We start from the raw sequence: 20,849 nt of genomic DNA on the forward strand, positions 1-20,849 counted from the left end.
TACTTTTGAACTCTATTATAAGCATGTCCAGCTGGAAATCAGGAATGCTTCCTTTGCCATAGAGTAACTTGGGTAAACTGTCCATGTCTGGGAAAATGAAGAAAGTTTAAAAGCTGTTATTTTCCTGTGTTTTGAAGTATGGTAATTTCTGATAGCTTATTATTAGCATAGATATCTACCTTAGGGTCTTTGGGTGGTAGTAGGGTTCCTGATACTTGGCAATGATCATGGTAAAGCAAACCACTTGCTGATTATGGTAAATACATGTGTTTGAAATAGATGTTTATGCCCTGGCTGGTGTGGCTCAGTGGATTGAGTGCTGGCCTGAGAACCAAAGGGTCACCAGTTCAATTCCCAATCACCACACATGCCTAGGTTGTGGGTCAGGTCCCCAGCAGGAGATGCACAAGAAGCAACCACTCATTGCTGTTTCTCTCCCTCTCTTTCTCCTTCCCTTCCCCTCTCTCTAAAAATAAATAAATAAAATCTTTAAAATTGTTTAATCAGTCCATGTAAGATCATTTAAAAATACCCCAAGAACTTCAGGTTAATACGGCAATGTAGATAAACACAACTTGCCTCCTTGCACAACCATATCAAAATCACAACTAAACTATAGGTAGAACAACCAACCATAGAACAACTATCATTAATAATGGTCAGAAATCAAACTAAGTCCTACAACTGCGGAATTAAAAAAATCTCATGTCAAGATGGTAAAAGCAATGGAGTTGTGAAATGAACTGGCCCCAAACCTACCTGCGGCTAGTAAAAATCGGGAGGGGTATCTCAGGAACAAGGAGTCCTACCCCCACACAAGGCTCCCCAGCCCAGGGTTCCAGTGCCAGAAAGATAAGTCTCCATAGCTTCCAGCTATAAAGCCAGCAGAGACTGAGGCTATGGGAGACAGAAACTACTGGAATTCCAGGCAGTTCCTCTTAAAGGGTCCGCACACAGATTTTGTCAAACTTATTACCTCCGAACTCCAGCATGAGGACAGAAGTTTGAAAGGCATCAGAGAAATATGGAGAGGAACTGGAGGACAGCTTTATCCAAGACAGAAATCCTGGCAGAGGTCACTGTTTCTTTCTGAGCCCTCCGCCAATACTGGCACAAAGCCAGCAGGGAGGCACCATATCTGAGACTCCATCAACAGGGTTCACACTGTTTGCCATACCCTAGTGATTCCATGAGGCTCTACCACATCAAGCTTTCAGGCCCACCCAAGATGTTTTTAGTGGTTTTTCCATATGAATGTCTTGCCTTGGCCTATGCTTCATATTTTTCTAAATTCTCTCAAATAAGCAACATCTGGCTTCAGCAAGCCACCTATTGCTCACTAAGTTGTCCCAGGCTTGGCCCTAGTAGAAGCCAGCCTTGGTTTGTAGCTCGGTCTCTCTGGGGGACCTTCAAGTCAGCATCAGTGGCAGACTATCTTTAGATCACTTTGTAGCTTATGCTGTGTGACCACAGACAGAACACAGGCACTGGCTGACTTTGGACATGCCAACAGCAATCAATGCCCAACTACAAGAGGACAGTATACACAGCCTACAATGTGGGTGCACCTTGAGTTTCCAGTTTGAGTGATAGCAAAGCTGTGTAACTGAACCATAAAGGACACCTACTACATTAAACCACTCTATTAAGCCTGGGAGACAGAGTAGCTCCACCAAATACATAGAAACAAACACAGGAAGAGTGCCAAAATGAGTAACCAAAAAACATGGCCCAATGAAAGAACAAAATAAAACTCCAGAAAAAGAACTAAACAAAACAGAGATAAGCAATCTGTTTGAGGCAGAATTCAAAACACTGGTTATAAGAATGATTGAGTAATTTAGTGAGGACCTCAACAGGATAAAAAAGATGCAGTCAGAAACTAAGGATACACTAATTGAAATAAAGAACAATTTACAAGGAATCGACAATAGAGTGGATACAGCCAAGAATCAAATCAGCAATTTGGAACATAAGGAAACACAAAACAAGTGATCAGAAAGTCAAAAAGAATCCATAAAAATTAGGATAGTGTAAGGAGCCGCTGGGACAACTTCAAGCATGCCAACATCCATATCATAGGGGTGCCAGAAGGAGAAAAGAAAGACTAAGAAACTAGAAACCTATTTTAAAAAATAATTTTTTAAAACTTCCCCAATTTGGTGAAGAAAATAGATATGCAAGTCCAAGAAACAAAGAGAGTCCCAAACAAGATGAATGCAGAAAGGCCCACTCCAAGGCATATCATAATTAAAATGCCAAAGTTTAAAGATAAAGAGAGAATCTGAAAACCAGCAAAAGAAAAGCAGATAATTATCTACAGGGTATACCCATAAAACTGTCAGCAGGTTTCTCAAAAGAACCTTTACAGGCTAGAAAGGATTGGTAAGAAATAGTCAAAAACATGAAAAATAAGGACTTATAACCAAGATTACTCTACCCAACAAAGCTATCATTCAGAATTGAAGGACAGATAAAAACCTCCCCAGACAAGAAAAAGGATAAAGGAGTTTATCACCACCAAACCACTATTACGTGAAATGTTGAAGTGAAGAAGAGGAAAGAGAAGAAGAATGAAAATGAAAATACCACAAAACAACACCTAAAACCCTATTTATATTCTCCAACGACTCAGCAAGCCACCTACTTGTCCTGACACACCAGGGTGTATGAACACAATAAAGTACAAAGACATTTTAACAGTGAAAGAGAACCAGGGGAAAGATTCAAAGTTTTCATAAACCATAAGCAGAAAATGTGCCTCCTTCCATGATCTGGCGGTAATCTTCTCCATCCCACCTGAATACAATGACCTTTGAGCATTACTGAGGTCACGGCAGGACTTACCTTCAGCTTATGCTCCAACATCATATTCTGCTCTCTTATTATGTTCTCTCTGTCTTGCTCCATCTTCTCCTTCAGCTGAGCTATGTTTTCCTCGAGACTCCTCCTCTGGGCCTCCATCTGTTGCTGCTGCTCCTGCAGTTTCTGTTTCATCAGCTCCTGCTCCTTCTCAGCAGCCTGCTTCCTGGCCCGCTCCTCTGCCCCAGGGAGGTTTGAGAGAAGCAAGAAAATTCAGTGAAGTCTGATCTCTACCCTCCTGAGCTCAGAGACCAAACCAGAGGAGAGGTAGGAAATCTCTGAAATGTCCCCCTTGACCACACCATCAATAGCATAGTTCAGAATGTCATGGGAAAGGCCCTGACTGGCTGATGTCCCTGTGTTGTTCTTGGATTTTGGAGAATCTGTTACACACACACACACACACACACACACACACACACACAAGCTCCTTGTTTTGGGAAAGTGTTGTTTTCACACCTGTCAAGGACACTGCAAGAAACTGCCCTGCCCCATACCTGCTATGACTTTCTCCCCATCTGTGAGTGCTTTGTCTGCCTGCAGGATGGATTTCTCTATGGCCACCTGTGACTGCAGGAAGCTCTGGAGGACCTCATTCGCCTAGAGAGACAAGGAGGAGCAAAGAACTTCGATTTCCACTGGGAAGAATAATGCACCAAGAACAAGTAAGTCCATGGACTTTTTCCTTCATGACTAAAACTGTATCGTGGGTCCACACTCAGTGTCCAGGCTCCTTAGAGTGACCAGAGGTTCTCCATACCCCCTGCCTCCTGTCTCCCTCCTGTCTCTCTCCCAGTGCTCCTTCATTCCCACACTCTAGGTTCCAGCCTCTGAGAACCATGGTCAGTCCTACAGACCCACTGTCTGGTGCTTTTTTATCTATATTTGCTTCCCCAGGGTGGAATATCTCTAGTTAACACTGTTCCTCTCCTCTGCCACTTGCTGGCCGTAACTTTAGGCAAGTCATTTTAGCTTATCTCTGCCTCTCAGCTCAGATGTGTAAAATGTTCACAAAATGTATAGATATTTCTTCATTCTATCTGAAGGATTACATTTAAAAGTCTATGGAAAGAACTTAACACTAGGGTTATTATAATAATAACAGTTCAATATATATTAGTTTTACTATAAATATCATTATTGCTTTTTAATGTTATTACATGTTGCCATCACCTATGTAGCCAACTTTTCACGTTCATGAGTATTATAACGCTGTACAATTAATTATCTATTGGCTTCCTTTCTTACTTTTATCAGGTTTAAAGCCAAAGAGTCAGACTTGAAGTTGTAAATCATCAACATTTGGCACATTAAATGTCAAGTTGCTGAATGAAGAGATGAATAATTTCTGTGCTGCCTGTTGCAGAATTCAGAAATCCACCCTCATTTGAGATTTAATATTTCTACTCTACTTAGGAAGAAAGGCATCTAATAGGACTTAAAGACTAAAACAGTCATAATATCCCCAGGCTCTCATATTACCCAAAGCAAAGACTGTGCTCTCAGGCTTTCAGGAGACCCTCCTGACTTTAATCTGTAGGACCCCCATGCTCCCATATTCCTCACCTTCACTCCTTTCCTGGGCACTTTGTAATAGTCCCCTTCAATCCTTTCCTTTGTTTCCAAGTAGAGTTTGTGACCCCCAGGAACAGAGAAAGTTCCTGCTGAAATACTTTCCACGAGGGCCACTGAAAGCTGATCAAGGGTAGCCTGGCAGTACTTAACAGATTCCTCTTCATTCTGCAGGATGAAACCATCCTTCTTATCCTTTATGATTTCCTGCAAGGGAAGTATAGAAGGATGTCACCAGAAGAAAAGAACAAAGGAGATAAAATTTCAAAGAACTTAGCGAAAGGAAGTCTAGCTCTGGTCCTCATGAGAAAAGCATTCTATCGGAGAGACATAGAATAAAACAGGAATTACAAGATTTGATTTACTCACTAGCCTGAAAATTCCATGTGAGGCAGGAAAAAAACTACTTGATCCATGAGTGAGAGAAGAATGGGGTCATTAAAAGCACTTATAGGCATCATTCCTCAAAGGGAATGGCCACAAAGGGTAAACAAGTACTAAGACAAATACCGCAAGCTTCTTCTGGAACTCCTGCCCTTCATCCTTGAAGGAGTTCTCCATAAAGATAGCAAGGGCTTCCCTCTCACAGGCCACATGCAGGTCCAGCAGCTCCTGGAGCGTGTCTGTGGGAAACCTCACTCGCTGGGCCATCTGCTCACTGTAGTGGTCGGCTGCCTTCTGCACGGCCGCTGAGTTCTCGATCTGGGCCAGAGTTGTCACCGCATTCTCCAAACAAGGAACTGCTCCACTATTGATGGCATCCACATAAGTCACCACTAGAGTCTGCAGCCCTAATAAGCCCAGAAATTTATCAAGTTATCACTCAACAAGGTCAAGTTTCTGAGACCACATCTCTAAAAGTCTCTCTCTCATGCACACACACACACACAACTGTCTCCTTCTACACTGTTACACTATTACAATAGACAGTTAGATATTATCAATAAAGGATGGAGCGAAGGGAACTAGAATCTGATTAAGCCTGATTAAATAGGAAAAACCGGTTTACAGTTACCCTGGTGAGTGACCAACACTGGAGTAACTGCCATCATTTTGCCAAACAAAACAAAAACATCCAAGTAGGCAGGGATGACAGTTTTTCAATCCCCCTTTAGTCCCCCTTTCAGTCCCCCTTCTGTTTGTCTGACTAACAGAAGAAGGAGAAAAAGGTATGCAGGGAATTTCTTTCACTGAGTGTATGCACAGTAGATGCCAAATGACCAAGCAGAACTACAAGACATGTGCAATAGGAGCCAACATGGTGAGCATAAAAGCCTAAGAGCACAGCCTGGAAAATGACAGGAAAGAGATTTGATAGAAGGAGGGCACAAGCACGAGCCCAGGAAAATTCAAGGAAGAGATCGCACAGTTTGAAAGAAAGCCTGCTCTCTTCCAAACCCAAGAAAATATAGAGAGGCTAAGGAAGACTTGGGGCAAGTAGCTGCTCTCTACACTGCCTGCCCTCTGTATCTCTGAGAGTTTACTTTCACTTTCACTGTAATACATCCTGCCACCATGGCTTAAAGCTTTTCCTACATGAGAGTCCCTGGAATTCTTTTCCCATGACATTAGAGAAGAACCTATTTCTTCTGGTAACACTATTATCCCACTGACTCTTAACTCTTATGATTCTTCATGATACAAGACTAAAAAAATTCAATGTGTTTCTAGCCAGGAGGTTCACTTGGTTGGAGCATTGTCCCATGCACCAAATAGTTGCAAGTTTGATTCACGGGCTGGGTACATACTAGGTTGTGGGTTTGATCCCTGGTCATGGCACACATGGGAGGAACTGATCAGTGTGTCTCTCTCCCATCAACACTCCTCTCTCTCCCTCTCCCTTCCTCTTTCTCATAAATCAATAAACATATCCTCATCTGAGGATAAAAAAATTTTAACGTCTACCTTCATCTAACATATTAAAGTATATCTGAAAAACATAACATCCCACCAGCAATGTTAGTGTTATAGGAAAACGAAGCAACCAGACACCGAGGGATTCTAGAGTACAAGGTTTATTAACATGCACGGGCCCAGAGGAGTCAGTATCCAAATTCTGAGCCCCGAACAAAGGATTCTTGGGGTTTATATAGCCTATGGGGTCTTCCTGTCTACATAACAAAGTGAGATACAGAAGCAGAATTCGGTAATTAGTTCTATCTACGGGGCAAAAGCAGAGTACAAGGGCTAAATGTGAAAATTAGTTCTATCAACGGGGGTGCTAGTCCCAGTCCTTGTGACTATCCTGCTGTTTGCTTTTCCCAGACGGCCTTATTGCTCTCCCAGGGTGCCTGGGGTTTTGGGTGAGCAAAGGTTTTCCAAAGCTGCCCACATCATTAGAAGCAAATCATTTACATAGGTAGATATATGGATCAGGGTAAATGTGATTATATTTATTCCTAATTCTAAAGTTTCCAGTAAATTTTCAGAGATATATGAGCTAATATTCATTATTGGATTGCTCTAAACTGCCAAAATATCTTTTGTATTCTCCTTGCAAATCATGCTCATTATAAAGAAATTCCTTTGAGGAAACACTATAGTCTATGTTCGTGGTTTATTATCACTAGAGGATTTTTTCAGAAAAAATCCTCTAGTGATGTGTATGTTGTAGATATTACTTATAATGCCTGTCATTTTGAAGAAGAATTAGTAAACCCCCAAAGAGTGATAAATATACACTTGTTTTCATGGAATATAAATATCTGTAAATCCATAATTTGACATAAAATCAAACAGAAATCCTGAAAAACACATCATATGATATATATTCAACAAATATTAGACTTCAGAGTGTGAAAAGGAGACTCACGTTTCCCAGTGACCATGATTCCCTCTCTTAGGGTTTTCGTTCTTGACTGGATGAGGATATAAGAACAGAAATTGTTTGTTTGTTTCTGGAATTGAGGATCCAGTTGGTGTTTTGCAACATTCTCAATATTGGCTAAGAGTTGTTTGTCAGAGGTAGGCCGGTCAAAGACAAAACACTTCCTTTTTGGAAAGTAATGCAGGATGCACTCTCTGGGGAGATTGGCTATTTGAGCTTTAGCACTCCTGCCTGAAGACAAAACAAAAAACCAGAGATTACAGTAGAAACAGTCTGAGTGATGACAAGGGACCTAAAGATTATTATAACAGATTTTTGTATCTTTGCCATAGTCTATGTGTATAGCTTCAGTTTATATGTCCTTCAGCACATAGATACCCAATGCTTCTTTAACATCAAGTTTACCAATGATACAACTCTGGGGAGGAATTCTAGAATATATCAAACATGGTAAAAATATCTATTGCTGCTATCAGAACTAAAATGTTAGAACACTGTGTTGTCTATGTTGATTAATAGATGAATGACTAACGGAAAAATAAGTCAAATGTAAATCTATTCAATTCCATGTGGAAATGGAGCTGTGGGACCAAAATGAAGAGCCACAAACAAAACAATGAAAAAAAAAATAGTAGCAATAACAGCCAGATTATTTAAGGAAAACTGTTTAGATGCCAAAAAATAATGTGTACACCATTAGCTTTTTTAAACCAAAACCTCTGAGGAGTAAATATAACTAAGATGTAATTTGAAGATGTCACCACTAATCTCTGAAGTCTTAAAGGTAAAGAACTGCATTGGTTTGACAGTGCTACTCTTCTGCCTAGCCAATTTCTCACTTTTTGAGAAAGCAAAGATAGAAACATGAAGAAAAGAATGAATAAATCAGAACTGATATTTCTTTTCAAGGTTTCATTGTGTACATACATACTCACTAAAATTATTTATTATTTTTGAAATCATAGCATGGATAAATATGTGGGAATTGAAAAAACCTGTAATATAAATAGAAAAAATAACTGTACTAATATCCATATTTCCCAAAGAAAACTAGAGAGTCAATGCCATCTACATCAAAATACCAATGGTGTTTGTCACAGCACAAGAATAAATCATCCAAAAATTTATATGGAACCAAAAAGATCCCAAATAGCCACAGAAATCCTGAAAAAGAAGAACAAAGTTGGAGGGAGGTATTATGCTACCCAATATCAAAATATACTACAATCCTGTAGTAATCAAAATAGCATGGTGCTGGAATAAAAACAGACACATAGATCAATAGAACAGAATGAAGAGTCCAGAAATAAACCTATACTTATCTGATCAATTAACCTATGCCAAAGGAGGCAAAATAACATACAATGGGGTAAAGAAAGTCTATTCAATAAATGGTGTTGGAAAAATTGGACAAATGAATGTAAAAATGACACTACGCCAACTCATTTCATATGCTAGAATAAACTCAAAATGGATTAAAGGCTTAACTGTTAAAACTCAAAACCATAAAACTCCTATAAAAAATCGTAGGCAGTAAAATCTCAGGCATTTCATTTAGCAACATTTTTTCTGATATATCTCTGCCAGCAATGGAAATAAGAACATAAAAAAAACAAATGAGGCTACATCAAACTAAATGTTTTTTGCACAGCAAAGAAAACCATTAACAAAATAAAAACACACCTATTGAATGGATGAACCTATTGGTCAAAATACAACCAATGAGGGATTAATATCTCAAATATATAAAAACTCACACAACTCAGCATAAAAACAAACAAAACAATTAGAAAGTGAGCAGAGAACCAGAATAGACGGTTCTCCAAAGAGGACATACAGATGGCCAAAAGACATACACAAACATGCTCAACATCACAAATCATCAAGGAAATGCAAATTAAAGCCACAATAAGATATCACTCCACACCTGTCCAAATGGCCCTCATCAATAAAACAACAAACAAGTATTGGTGAGGATGTGGAGAAAAGGGAACCATAGCACACTGTTGAGAGCAATACAGATTTGTGCAGCCACTACAGGAAACAGCAAGGAGGTTCCTCCAAAAATTAAAAATAAAACTACGTTATGGCACTGCAACTTCAATTCTGGGTATATATACAAATGAATCTAAAACAGTAATTCAAAAGAATATATATATGTACTGCTATGTTCATTGCAGCATTATTTATAATAGCCAAGACATGGAAATGCCCCAAAATAGACAAGTAGATAAAGACAAGATGGTACATATGAACAATGGAATATTACATAACCATAAAGTGAACTCTTACTATTTGTGACAGTGTGGACAACCTAGACAATATTATGCTCAGAGAAATATATTACAGAAAGACAAATCTCATATGGTTTAACTTCTATGTGGAATTCAATGAGCAAAATAAACAAACAAAATAGAAATAGATTCATAGATACATAAAACAGACTGATGGCTGAGAGAGGAGCGGAGTTTGGGAAGGCTGGGTGAAAAAGATAAAGAGATTAACAAACACAAATTGGTAGTTACCAAACAGTCATGAGGATGTAAAGTACAGCATAAGGAATATAGTTAATAATACTGTAATAACTGTGTATGATGCCAGGTAGGTACTTGAGAAATTAGGAGGATTACTTTGTAAAGTATGTAATATTTCACCATTATGCTATACACTTAAAAATAATACAAAAATAATGTTGACTGTAAAACTTATTTGAAAAATTAATTTATTTTTAAAAAAGGAAAATGCTAAGATAGAGAAATTAAAATGTATTTTTTGATAATTATCAAAAATATGAAAAATGCATAGACTGAAAAGAAAAAATACACTTCTTCAGGTTTATTAGAACATAAAATCACTTTTATAGACAATATATAAAAACATTAGAAAGTTATATGCCTATTTTAGAAGAATAATGTCTACTTATGTGAAAGATTTTTTTCATTTGATAGACTTTTCCATGCAATTTTGTATATAACTGTCTGATCAGTTGTTTTCCTCAGGGGAAAGCAGGAGCTAAAGTAATAAACATAAGTGTCTGATCTTTAGGCAGTTTCAGCACCACTGTATTCTAGGTTACAATCAGATGCTAAATAAAAAATTGTGTAAAGAACAAATTGACTATGAATAATTTTACTACACTTAGGCTCTACTTTTCTTAGGTGAACTTAAGCTCCAGTCCCTAGGGCCTTTCAACCCATCTCCCAGCCACCATTTCTACAGATTTCACCTAGTTTAAAACACAAGTGCAACTCCAGAGATGACAGACATTGTGTAGCACCTCCCACCCTGCACTGGACCATCCGCTGCCCAGTCACGCTCTTACCTGGAATCAGCTTCAAGGCATTCTCCAGGTACTCATCTTCTGTGATAGGGTGACCATTTAACTTCAGCTCCAGGGTGAAATCCCGTACAGTCCAGACAAAGTCTGGAAAGAAACTCACAAACTCCATGGAATCATCTCCTCCATCTGGTGTAGGGGAGGACTTTGCCCTGATGAGTTCTGTCAGCTCTGTCACATAACTAGGACCTGGTTAAGGAAAAGAAACTTCCTACTCACAGTTCCCACATTTCTCTAAAAGAAAAAACACATGGTAAAACTCTCTGGCTCTGGTTCCTTCTGGTCCACCAAAGGCAACTAAGTGAAAGGGAAGGAGAAGCTGATGGATCTCCATCCCCCAGACCCCGGGACCCATGGTGGAGTGGTCCCTGGAAGGATACTGCAGCTGCTCCAGGGCCTGGTGGTTGATGGTGCCCATGCTGTTGTAGACGAACACGCTGCTCAGAAGCACAGCCAGGGCAAAGATCCACAAGTCATTCTTAGGATCACCCTAGGGAGAACATTAGGGCCAAACAGCTAGGAGTTTACACGTAGAAATTCACTCAGACACTGATTCTACCAGCCTTTCATTTTTATTCCAGGTAACATACCATGCAAAGAAGTAAGTTTGAAAACAGACATAGATGCAGATATCAGCTTTGATAATTACAACAGCATTTCTTGTGATTGTAATTTTTCATAGATAAAAGGATTCTATCATATAGGGCTTTCTTTTTGTTCAATTGATTTAAAAAAACAACATAGAAAAACTTAGTGCAGTACCTATTTTACAATTAAGTTTAATGAAGGGTGTTAGCACATATTCTTTCTAAATATATTTGTTGGTCATGGGCTATATAAAATATACTATAAGTAACACAACTGGAGAGATTATCAACAAATGCTTATGCGAAACTACTGAATATTTCTACTGTTGTTAAATTTAAAAAGCAGTTTAAAATAAAAATATTATTTTCCAGATGACTCTTTCAAAGCTGGGATCCACATCAGTAACAATAAATGCAACAAAGATAATATCTGTAAGAAGTTACATCTTAATACTGTATATAAGCACTAGAACCTGTAGCTACAATATTAAATTCAAATTTACAAGTCCTTCAGGAAGAACTAAGATCTGAAATTTGGAAACTTGCATATAAACTGAAGCCTTCCTCAGCATCTTGGCTGAAAATTAAAGACGTGGTAGAATGTGAACCTGAAGAAATGAAGGTTAACCTGCAGGTAGAAAGACCCTCAGAAGCAAAAGTAGATATGGCAGAATACAGGGGGTTTTTTAATAGAGGTACTTGATTTGGCTGGAACACAGGGTAGGCGAGAAGTTAAGGGTGCACAGTGAGTCTACTGCAACCACATGAAGGATTTTAAAAGTTGTGCTTATTTGTTTGTATAACATACAGCAGTGTCTAAATAATGACATAATACAGAGTTTTTTCTTTTATAAATAGTGTCTAAATTGGTTCATTAGCAAAGTTAAAAATGCTAGAAGGTGCAATAAAAATTTTTTAGAAGGAAACATCAATTTGTTAGTTTATTTTCCCAAACTTCAATTTAAAAACATAATCAACAAAAGAAGAAAGCAAAAAAATATAACCAGAGACATTGAAATTAAGAGGCATCTAACAATAGCCAGAGAGGAGGGGGAAGGGGACAATGGGGAGAAAGGTTTCAGAAACTACTATAAAGGACACATAGACAAACCCAAGAGGGGAGGTGGAAGCAAGGGAAGGAGGGACATTTGGAGGGGGTTCGGGGGAGTGGTGGGGAGAAAATGCAGACAACTGTAATTGAATAACAATAAAGTAACTTATGAAAAAACAAAAAAATACTGGTCTGAGGATGCTCAAGGAACTTAGTGAGGACCTCAACAGCATGAAAAAGATCTAGTCAGAAAAGAAGTTTACACTAAATAAAATAAAGAATAATTTACAGAGAAATAATAGTAGAGTGGAGGGAGCTGAAAATCACATCAATGATGTGGAACATTAGGAAGCAAAAACAAGCAATCAGAACAACAAGAAGAAAAAAGAATGAAAAAAATGAGGGTATTATAAGCAGCCTCTGGGACAACTTCAAGAATTCCAATATTCACATCATAGGGGTGTCAGAAAGAGAAGAGAAAGAACAAGAAATTAAAAATATTTGAAAAAATAATGAAAGAAAACTCTTAGTTTGTTGAAGGAAATAGACGTGCAAGTCCAGGGAGCACAGAGAGTCCCAAACAAGATGGATGCAAAGAGGCCCACAGCAAGACACATCATAATTAAAGCACCAAGGTTTAAAAATAAAGAGAGAATCTTAAAAGCAGCAAGAGAAAAGCAGTTAGTTACCTACAGGGGAGTTCCCATAAAACTGTCAGCTTATGTCTCAAAAGAAACTTTGCTGGCAAGAAGGGACTGGCAAAAAAACATTCAAAGTGATGAATAGCAGGGACCTACAGCTAAGATGGCTCCACCCAGCAAAGCTACCATTTAGAATTGAAGGGCAGATAAAGAGCTTCCCAGACAATACTAAAGGAGTTGAACATCACCAAACCACTATTATATTGTTAAAGAGACTTATGTAAGTAAAAGAAAATTAAAACTATGAATAATAAAGTGGCAATAAATACATACCTATCAACAACTGAATCTAAAAAACAAAGCAAATAAGAACAGAAACAGAATCATGAATATTGTCAGGATTTTAAATGAGGGGAGGTGTGGGGGAATGGGTGAAGAGGTGAGAGGATTAAGAAGTACAAATAGGTAGTTACAGAATAGCCATGGGAATGTAAAGTACAGCATAGGAAAAGGAGCAGCCAAAGAACTTATACCCATGACCCATGAACATGAACAATGGTGGAGAAATGGCCTGAGGAATGCTAGGTGGAGGGGGGCAAAAGGGGAAAAATCGGGACAACTGTAATAATGAAATCAATAAAATATAATTAAATAATAAAAATGAATAAAAAGATGTTTAAAATAATAATAATAATGATTACATTGTAAATAATTATAATAATTATAATTAATTACATAATTACACTTATGACAAATGATTGTTTATTTAGGCAGCAAGACCACTGTTTGATATCTAAAAATAAACACAAAACTTCTAACTCTTCTTTGGGTAGAAATGAAGACTTGTAGAAATTTAGGTACTATTTTCAAATAAGTCTCAAACTAAAGCAGAAAAGGAGAAAGAATTCATTTTACCAATGAGTATAAAACTACAATATCAAAAACCCATCTTAAAATGGTGTTGTACAACAAATACATGCTTTCATAGAATCAGTGCCTTAAGGGGTGTCTCAAAGTCTTCCAGAATGCTCTGTGAGTACTTGATGGACCTCACCATAAGATTGCAGACTCTATGAGGGAAGGACTTTTACTTTGGTCACTAGTATCTACAGTACTAATCTAGAGATCTGAGAATATGGTACTCAGCAATTATTTACTAAATTGAATCAAGTTTAACTAAGTTAATCAAGTTTAATTGAATCAATTAACTAAGTGCCAAGAAATAAAAGAAAATTTTACACAGGGTACCATGACACCTTACCTAGAAGTAAGATTCAAATAAACAAAAATTAGCCTGACATGCAGTTGGATTTTGAGGTTCCACATATAGATGAAGCAGTTAAATCAAAGAGTTCATTAGGAGAATATCCAGATTAAAAACAATTTATCTGTGACTTTCTGCCTTACCTTTTCCACATCACCCAGGCCCTCGGTATCCAGAAGGACCAGAGTGTGGTTAGGCTTGGAGGGGTGGGGCATACACCACATCCAGATGCCCTTGGTTTCAGACTGCACCGTAGAGCCCAGAGGGAAACCTAAATGGAAGGAGGAAGGAGAGACCCAGCACACAGTGACAATAGATAATCTAAGCAGCCAAGGGATTGCAAAGTCAACCCTGTTGGAATGTAAGAACTTGAGAATATAGGATGGAGCTTTCTCTGTTTTGTAAGAATGCCCTACTGTGTGTGCCATCTACTTCAAAGAGAAAATGAATGTTAACTGTGAGAATGATACCCAGCCAGTGCTCAAGATGGAGGCAAGAGGCATTCGTGAACCAGGCATAATGGAGTTTTCTGATAACCATAATAAAAGCACTTTTAAACAAGGGTTAAGTCCAAACCAGATAGCAGTGGACAAAAGAGGCAGCTAAAGAAAAAAACAACAAAAGGGAAAAAAAGAAATTGAGACAATATTTTGTCCAGTCAAAGTGATTTTAAAAAATGGTGGCTGGTTGTTGGAAGATAGTGGCCACAGTGGAATGTGCACTCACATAAAATTCTAACATCATGATAAATACTCAAACATCTTTATATATTGATGGGAATTCCATAGAGAAAGCAAAATGTGTCATGAAAGAGAAAAGACACAACTGAAAGATTACAGTGCTTGCACAGGTAGAATAAGGTAGGAATCTGCACATTAGTAGGAGAGATTTTCCTTAACTGAATACAACAAAGAATATGGTAACAAAATACAATAAATTTATAATTTTGTGATGAGAATTAGAATTAGAAGATTGGTTTATTGAGGAGTTTAGTCCTCTCTTTGTGTAATCAGAAAAGAAAACTAATAAACTGTGATACTGAGTAAAAAAAAATGTCCCCTGCCTGAGGACAGCACTCACCATGGTTCTGGCCTGCAAGACAGTTCATCAAGTAGGATTTGCCTGTGCGATACAGTCCCACAATGGCCACGACCACCACTGGCTGAGAAATCTGGTCAAGAATCTGTAGAGCTTCCTGATTCACTGAGAGCTGCTCTTTGATGTTTTCCACCAGACAAATGGGGGCTGTCATGTTGAATCCAGATGCCATGGCAACCTGCCAACCTGGAAGAACATCCCAGTTGAAAAAAGATTATACTGTTACTCTCCATGCAGTGTTTATACAAAGCATCCATCGCCTTAGGCTGTGTGTGTTTTCTGCTTTGCTTCTGTCACAGTAAGCATCAGCTAAGCCCCACAATGAAAGTTTCATCGATTTTTGGTTCTGCCCTTACAGTGACTCTCTGCAAGGGCCAAACTGCTCCCAATGCCATAAGGATCTCAGATTGAATGTTATTGTTGGCACTGGGCAGCCAGTTCTTATAAAGCACTAGAGTGGCCCTACCCAATGTGAGGGTCATCCTCACTGAGAAGCAAGGCCATCACCTCATGAGAACATCCTCTCATCACACTTAAGACTTAACCAGCTGCAAAGGAGGCAACAAGGCTGATGCTGAGAGAGGACCTGGCACTAGGATAACCCCAGAAACATAAGCCATCAATTGTTAGCCAGAGATTTCATGCATCTCTTCTGTCTCGTGGTCCTACTGTTGGGAACAACTACTGAACTAGTGATGAGTATGACTAGTATTCATCAAAACCTGATATTTTAAATTGACAATTCGGTTTGACATATGACTGATCAATGAAACATAGTACCTAAAGAATCATCTATGATGTTCAAGAGACTGAAGAAATTTGGGGTTCCAAAAGGGAAATAGCTTTTGACTTTTCTCTTTTGTGAGAAGTCATCAAAATCCTTTTGTCCACAAAGTATAAAAATCATTCCTTTTGAAGCAAAATTGAGTCGCTGGGAGATCACTTTTGTTTTTCAAAATAGAAATGTGCATCACAATAGAAAAGATGTATATTTTAAGGCAATAAAATGTATATATTCATGAGATTCAGTTAGCAATAACAAGAGTACCTCTGAATTCTTTACCCTCTATGTAAGTGTTCAAAAATGTCCATGTTGTCCTATATGCAGATGACTTGATACAATATATAGGAAAATCTAAAGAATCCACCAAAAACTATTAACACTAATGAATTAATTCAGTAAGTAGCAGGATACAAAATTAATATTCTGAAATCGATTGCATTTTTAATAACAATAACAAGCAATCAGAAAGATAAATTAAGAAAACAATTGCATTTACAATTGCATCAAAAGAAGTAAAATACCTAGGAAAAAATTTCACCAAAGAAATAAAAGGCCTATACTTTGAAAACTATAAGATATTGATGACAGAAATTGAAGAGGATACAAATAATTTGAAGGACATACAGTGCTCATAGACTGGAAGAAGTAATATTGCTAAAATGACCATATGACCAAAGTGATCTACAGATTCAATGCAATTCTTATCAAAATACCGAAGGTATTTTTCACCTAACTTGATGAAATATTCCTAAAATTTATATGTAACCACTCTGAATTGCCAAAGCCATCTTGAGAAAGAAACACAAAGTTAGAGGTATCATGTTGTTTAATTTAAAACTATCCTACGAGGAAGTAGTAATCAAATAGTATGGAACTAGCATAAAAACATATACACAGATTACATAAAGAAACCAGAAATAACCCCACACTTATATGTTTGATTCATCTATGACAAAAGAGTCAAGAATGTACAATGGAATAAACTTTTTTCAATAAATGATGTTTAGAAAGTGGACAGACATATACAAAAAATGAAACCAGAACACTTTATCATACCATATAAAAGATAAACTCAAAATAGATTAAATTCTTAAATATAAGTCCTGAAACCATAAAACTAGTAGAAGAACACATAGGCAATAAACTCTTTGAAACTGATCTTAGCAATATTTGGGGAGAACATTTCTCCTAAGGTAAAGACAACAAAAGCATTGAATAAACAAATGGGACTGGATCAAACTAAAAAGTTTTTACACCACAAAGGAAACCATCAACAGAACAAAAAGGCAACCTACTAAATGGGAGAAGATATTTGCAAATGATGTATCTGGTAAGGAGTTGATATCCAAAATATATAAAGAACTCATACAACTCAATATCAAAAAACAAATAATCCAATTAAAAATGGTCCTAGGGCCTGAGTAAACTTTTTCCACAGAAGCTATTGATATGGCCAACAGATATATGAAATGAAGCTCATCATCACTAGTCATCAGGGAAATGCAAATAAAAACCACAATGAGCTATCACCTCACACCTGTCAGAATGGCCATCATCAAAAAGACAATGAAGACTAAATCTTGGCAAGACTGTGGAAGAAAATGTGCAGCCACTGTTGGTGTGACTATAAACAGGTGCAGCCACTATGGAAAACAGTATGGAGATTCCTTACAATATTAAAAGTAGAACTGCCATGTGACTCAGCAGTCCTACTTCTTTAGGTATTTATCTAAAGAAGTCAAAAATGCAAATTCAAAAAGATGTATGCACTCACCACTATGCTACACATCTGTAACTAAGACAGAATTATAGTGAATGTAGATTTGAATGGAAAAATAAAGAAACAAAGTGATACATTCACTCCTACGTTCCTTACAGCATTAATTACAATAGTCTAGATATGGAAGCAATTTAAATGTTCAACAGTATACAAATGGATAAAGAAAATGTGGTACATATATGCAATGGAATATTAGCATATTCCATAGCCATAAAAAGTGAAATCTTGTCCTGGCTGGTGTGGCTCAGTAGACTGAGTGCCAGACTGTGAACCAAAGAGTCACCAGTTCAATTCCCAGTCAGGGCCCAAGCCTGGGTTGCAGGCCAGGTCCCCAGTGTGGGGGGAGGGGATGTTTGAGAGGCAACCACACGTTGAAGTTTTTCTCTCTCTCCCTTTCTCCCTCCCTTCTCCTCTCTAAAAATAAATAAATAAAATCTTTAAAAAATGAAATCTTGCCATTTGCAACAGCATGGATGTACCTAGAAGGTATTATGCTAAGTGAAGTATGTCAGAGAAGACCAAATACCATATGACATCATTATGCTTTTAAAAGGAATCTAATAACCAAAATAAATAAACAAACAAAATGAACTCATAGATGCAGAGACAAACTGCTGATTTTCAGATGGGAGGGGCTGGGGAATGGACAAATATGGTGAGGGGGGTTAAAAAGTACAAAGTTCCAATTATAAAAATAGTCATAGGGATGTAAAGTACAGCATATAGTCAATAATATGGGAATAACTCTGTGTAGTGCTAGACAGGTACATCAACTAAAAATGACCTAATATGTCAACTATAATTTAAAAATACATTTTTAAAAATATCCATGTGAAAAGACCCAGAGCAAACTCTGCTCTCCAGTGGGCCTGTGAACTCCTGAACACAGCTGCCATAGGTTTTATTAGGGAGAAGAAAGAACTACTCATTTTCCAGGAAGTGCTGAGAAGTTGCTATTTTCCAATTTTCAGAACATACTGTGAAAGAAGCTGCCCCAGTAGCAAGCTTGAGCCTGAGCAGTGACTTACAGCCAATACCCAGCGTTAACAGGTTTACTTCCCAGCTTATAAGTGTGAAACTGGGGGTGGGAATGAGGTAAAAAGCTTTAGGCAGCCCATTTCATTCTGGCTCTCTTTTTTTTTCTCTCCATCCAAGTAAAGGCAGGCAGAGCTCTCTTAGCCAAGCCATATATATATAATAGGCCTATATATAATAATAATAATGACAATGATAATGGTAAAAAAATATAGTGGGCAAATCTAATGTAATGTGGAGCCAAGGTTGAGAACCAGTGATAAGTCTATCCTATGCAAATTATAATTAGGAACACTGAGCTCATGGATGATGGAACTACTTCCAATATCCCTCCTTAAAGAGTCAGAAGACCCTAATCTTTCATCTCTCCATGCACCCACCTTTTCCACTCCACTTGCAGCTGTCCTGGCTGTGTGACATGCTGTGAGGCTGTCACCTCACAGCTACCTCTGCTCCAAATGGAGGAGCTGGGCTTTCCCAGAACTAAAGCCACAACTGAAGCCTGCAGCCCAGACAACGAGGCTACAGGTGCCCTCACCACTCCATTCCTCAGAGACCATGTTGACTCAGAAGTTGAGGGGTTTAAGCTCAAGACCAAGCTGCAGGCAAAAGAAAGTTGATATGTCAGCATTTCTGCCAGGTCAGTGTGTCCAAGCAGGAGCCCCCAGTTGTTTCCCACCCTGCTTGCTCCTTTTCCTGCTCCCACTTTCCTGTTGCTAGTGTATGGAAATGAAAACAAACTGAGAAATATTGTTATTCTCGCAAAGGAAACAGAAACAACTGAACCTAAAAACAAAAGTAATTGAGGTAATTTGTTTGGTAGGGATCACACATTTGGAAACTGCAGGATAAAAAAAGGCTTAGACCTTACAGTTATTTTTAACAGGTGATTAAAATACTTCCGAATGAATTAATTTCATCTAAATATCACTTTATAGACTCTTTGAAATATGAAAAATGATCAATACAATAAAGAATGTTTTAATATTTAATTGTATGTTGAGGATCATTTTCTCTCTCTGTTTTTCCACTGTCCTAAAGGGGAAATGTCTGAGGTGGGAGGACGGAGATGGGGAAGGGCCTCCAACCAGTAGCTCCCTGAAGTGGAGACCAGGTTCTGTTCCTCAGCCACAGAAAGGACTTCAGCCCCGTCAAGCAGGTGATGCTGGATGCGCTCCTCCTTCACCCATGTAGGGCTCTTTGTGCAACCCTAGATGGACACCCAAGAAGGAGCAGCACATCCCAGGGACAAAGTGTGCCCGCTGTCGCCTTTCAGCAGCCTGGGATCCAAACAGAGACACTGAGCTTCCCTGAGCATATAGTCGCGCAGGTCACACCTCCTCCGGCCCCCATCACCTGCCAGCTGCCTCCTGGACTAAGGTGCGGAACCTGCACCCCTGGTGGTCGGATGTGTGCTGAAGCACGCCTGGTTGTTGTTGTTAGTTAGTTAACGAACATGTGCACAGAAGATAAGGTCTAAAAGCAAATTTACCTATCTCCGACGCTGCAAACAGGAACAAGGTCTCAGCTGTCCTCACTCTCCCCTTGCAGCTCTCTCTTGCTTCTGATTCCTCCCGGTACCCGCTGCTCTCTTTGGGAGATGAAAATCTGAGCCAGATATTCCAGGCAAGCAGTTTTGAGTCAGGTTGGGAAGTACAGAGCAGAAATCGAAAGGATACGCCCTTTCCTGTGAAGTTAACTGTTGGGTTTTCATCATCTCCTTCCACCAACTGGCATGAAAGGGCCAGGGAGGAAGCAAAGCTTCAGAATCTCAGGCTGGTCCCTCTTCCTGATTTGGTTTGCTTTCCTTAACCCTACAAAGAACACAGATTATTAGCAGGGAAGAAAGTGAGCCCATAACAGCAGGCGGACAGAGAGCAAGAGCCTGTCTCTCGTGGGTACATTTTGTAAAGCAGTAAGGGTTTTGTTGTAATTATTTTAATTTTATGCTTAGACTCCCTTTTCATTTCTAGACTTTTTAACTCTTGTTAGTAATTCATCCTTTTTAATT

At 38.5% G+C, this 20,849-nt stretch overlaps 1 protein-coding gene across 2 annotated transcripts in view; it reads right to left on the reverse strand.

Moving 5' to 3' along the window:
* Positions 1 to 20,636, reverse strand: part of LOC119056101 (guanylate-binding protein 6-like) — a 55,529-nt gene extending 34,893 nt beyond the window's left edge. The window contains exons 1-10 of one of the 2 annotated variants that reach the window (XM_037154423.2): positions 20,331 to 20,579; positions 15,222 to 15,425; positions 14,285 to 14,412; positions 10,979 to 11,088; positions 10,584 to 10,780; positions 7,247 to 7,492; positions 4,945 to 5,225; positions 4,429 to 4,641; positions 3,360 to 3,462; positions 2,848 to 3,041 (exon numbers count right to left, since the gene is read on the reverse strand). In XM_037154423.2, coding sequence (XP_037010318.2) covers positions 2,848 to 3,041; positions 3,360 to 3,462; positions 4,429 to 4,641; positions 4,945 to 5,225; positions 7,247 to 7,492; positions 10,584 to 10,780; positions 10,979 to 11,088; positions 14,285 to 14,412; positions 15,222 to 15,411 — 1,662 coding nt within the window. In that variant the 5' untranslated portion in view covers positions 15,412 to 15,425; positions 20,331 to 20,579. Of the gene's footprint in view, positions 1 to 2,847; positions 3,042 to 3,359; positions 3,463 to 4,428; positions 4,642 to 4,944; positions 5,226 to 7,246; positions 7,493 to 10,583; positions 10,781 to 10,978; positions 11,089 to 14,284; positions 14,413 to 15,221; positions 15,426 to 20,330 lie in introns of both variants that reach the window. The other variant, XM_053655636.1, reaches the window with a different exon arrangement.
* Positions 20,637 to 20,849: the final 213 nt, after the last annotated feature.

The sequence above is a fragment of the Artibeus jamaicensis genome, unplaced genomic scaffold (genome assembly GCF_021234435.1).
Source record: "Artibeus jamaicensis isolate MK-2021 breed Jamaican fruit bat unplaced genomic scaffold, CSHL_Jam_final scaffold_1019, whole genome shotgun sequence".
Lineage (NCBI taxonomy): Eukaryota > Metazoa > Chordata > Mammalia > Chiroptera > Phyllostomidae > Artibeus > Artibeus jamaicensis.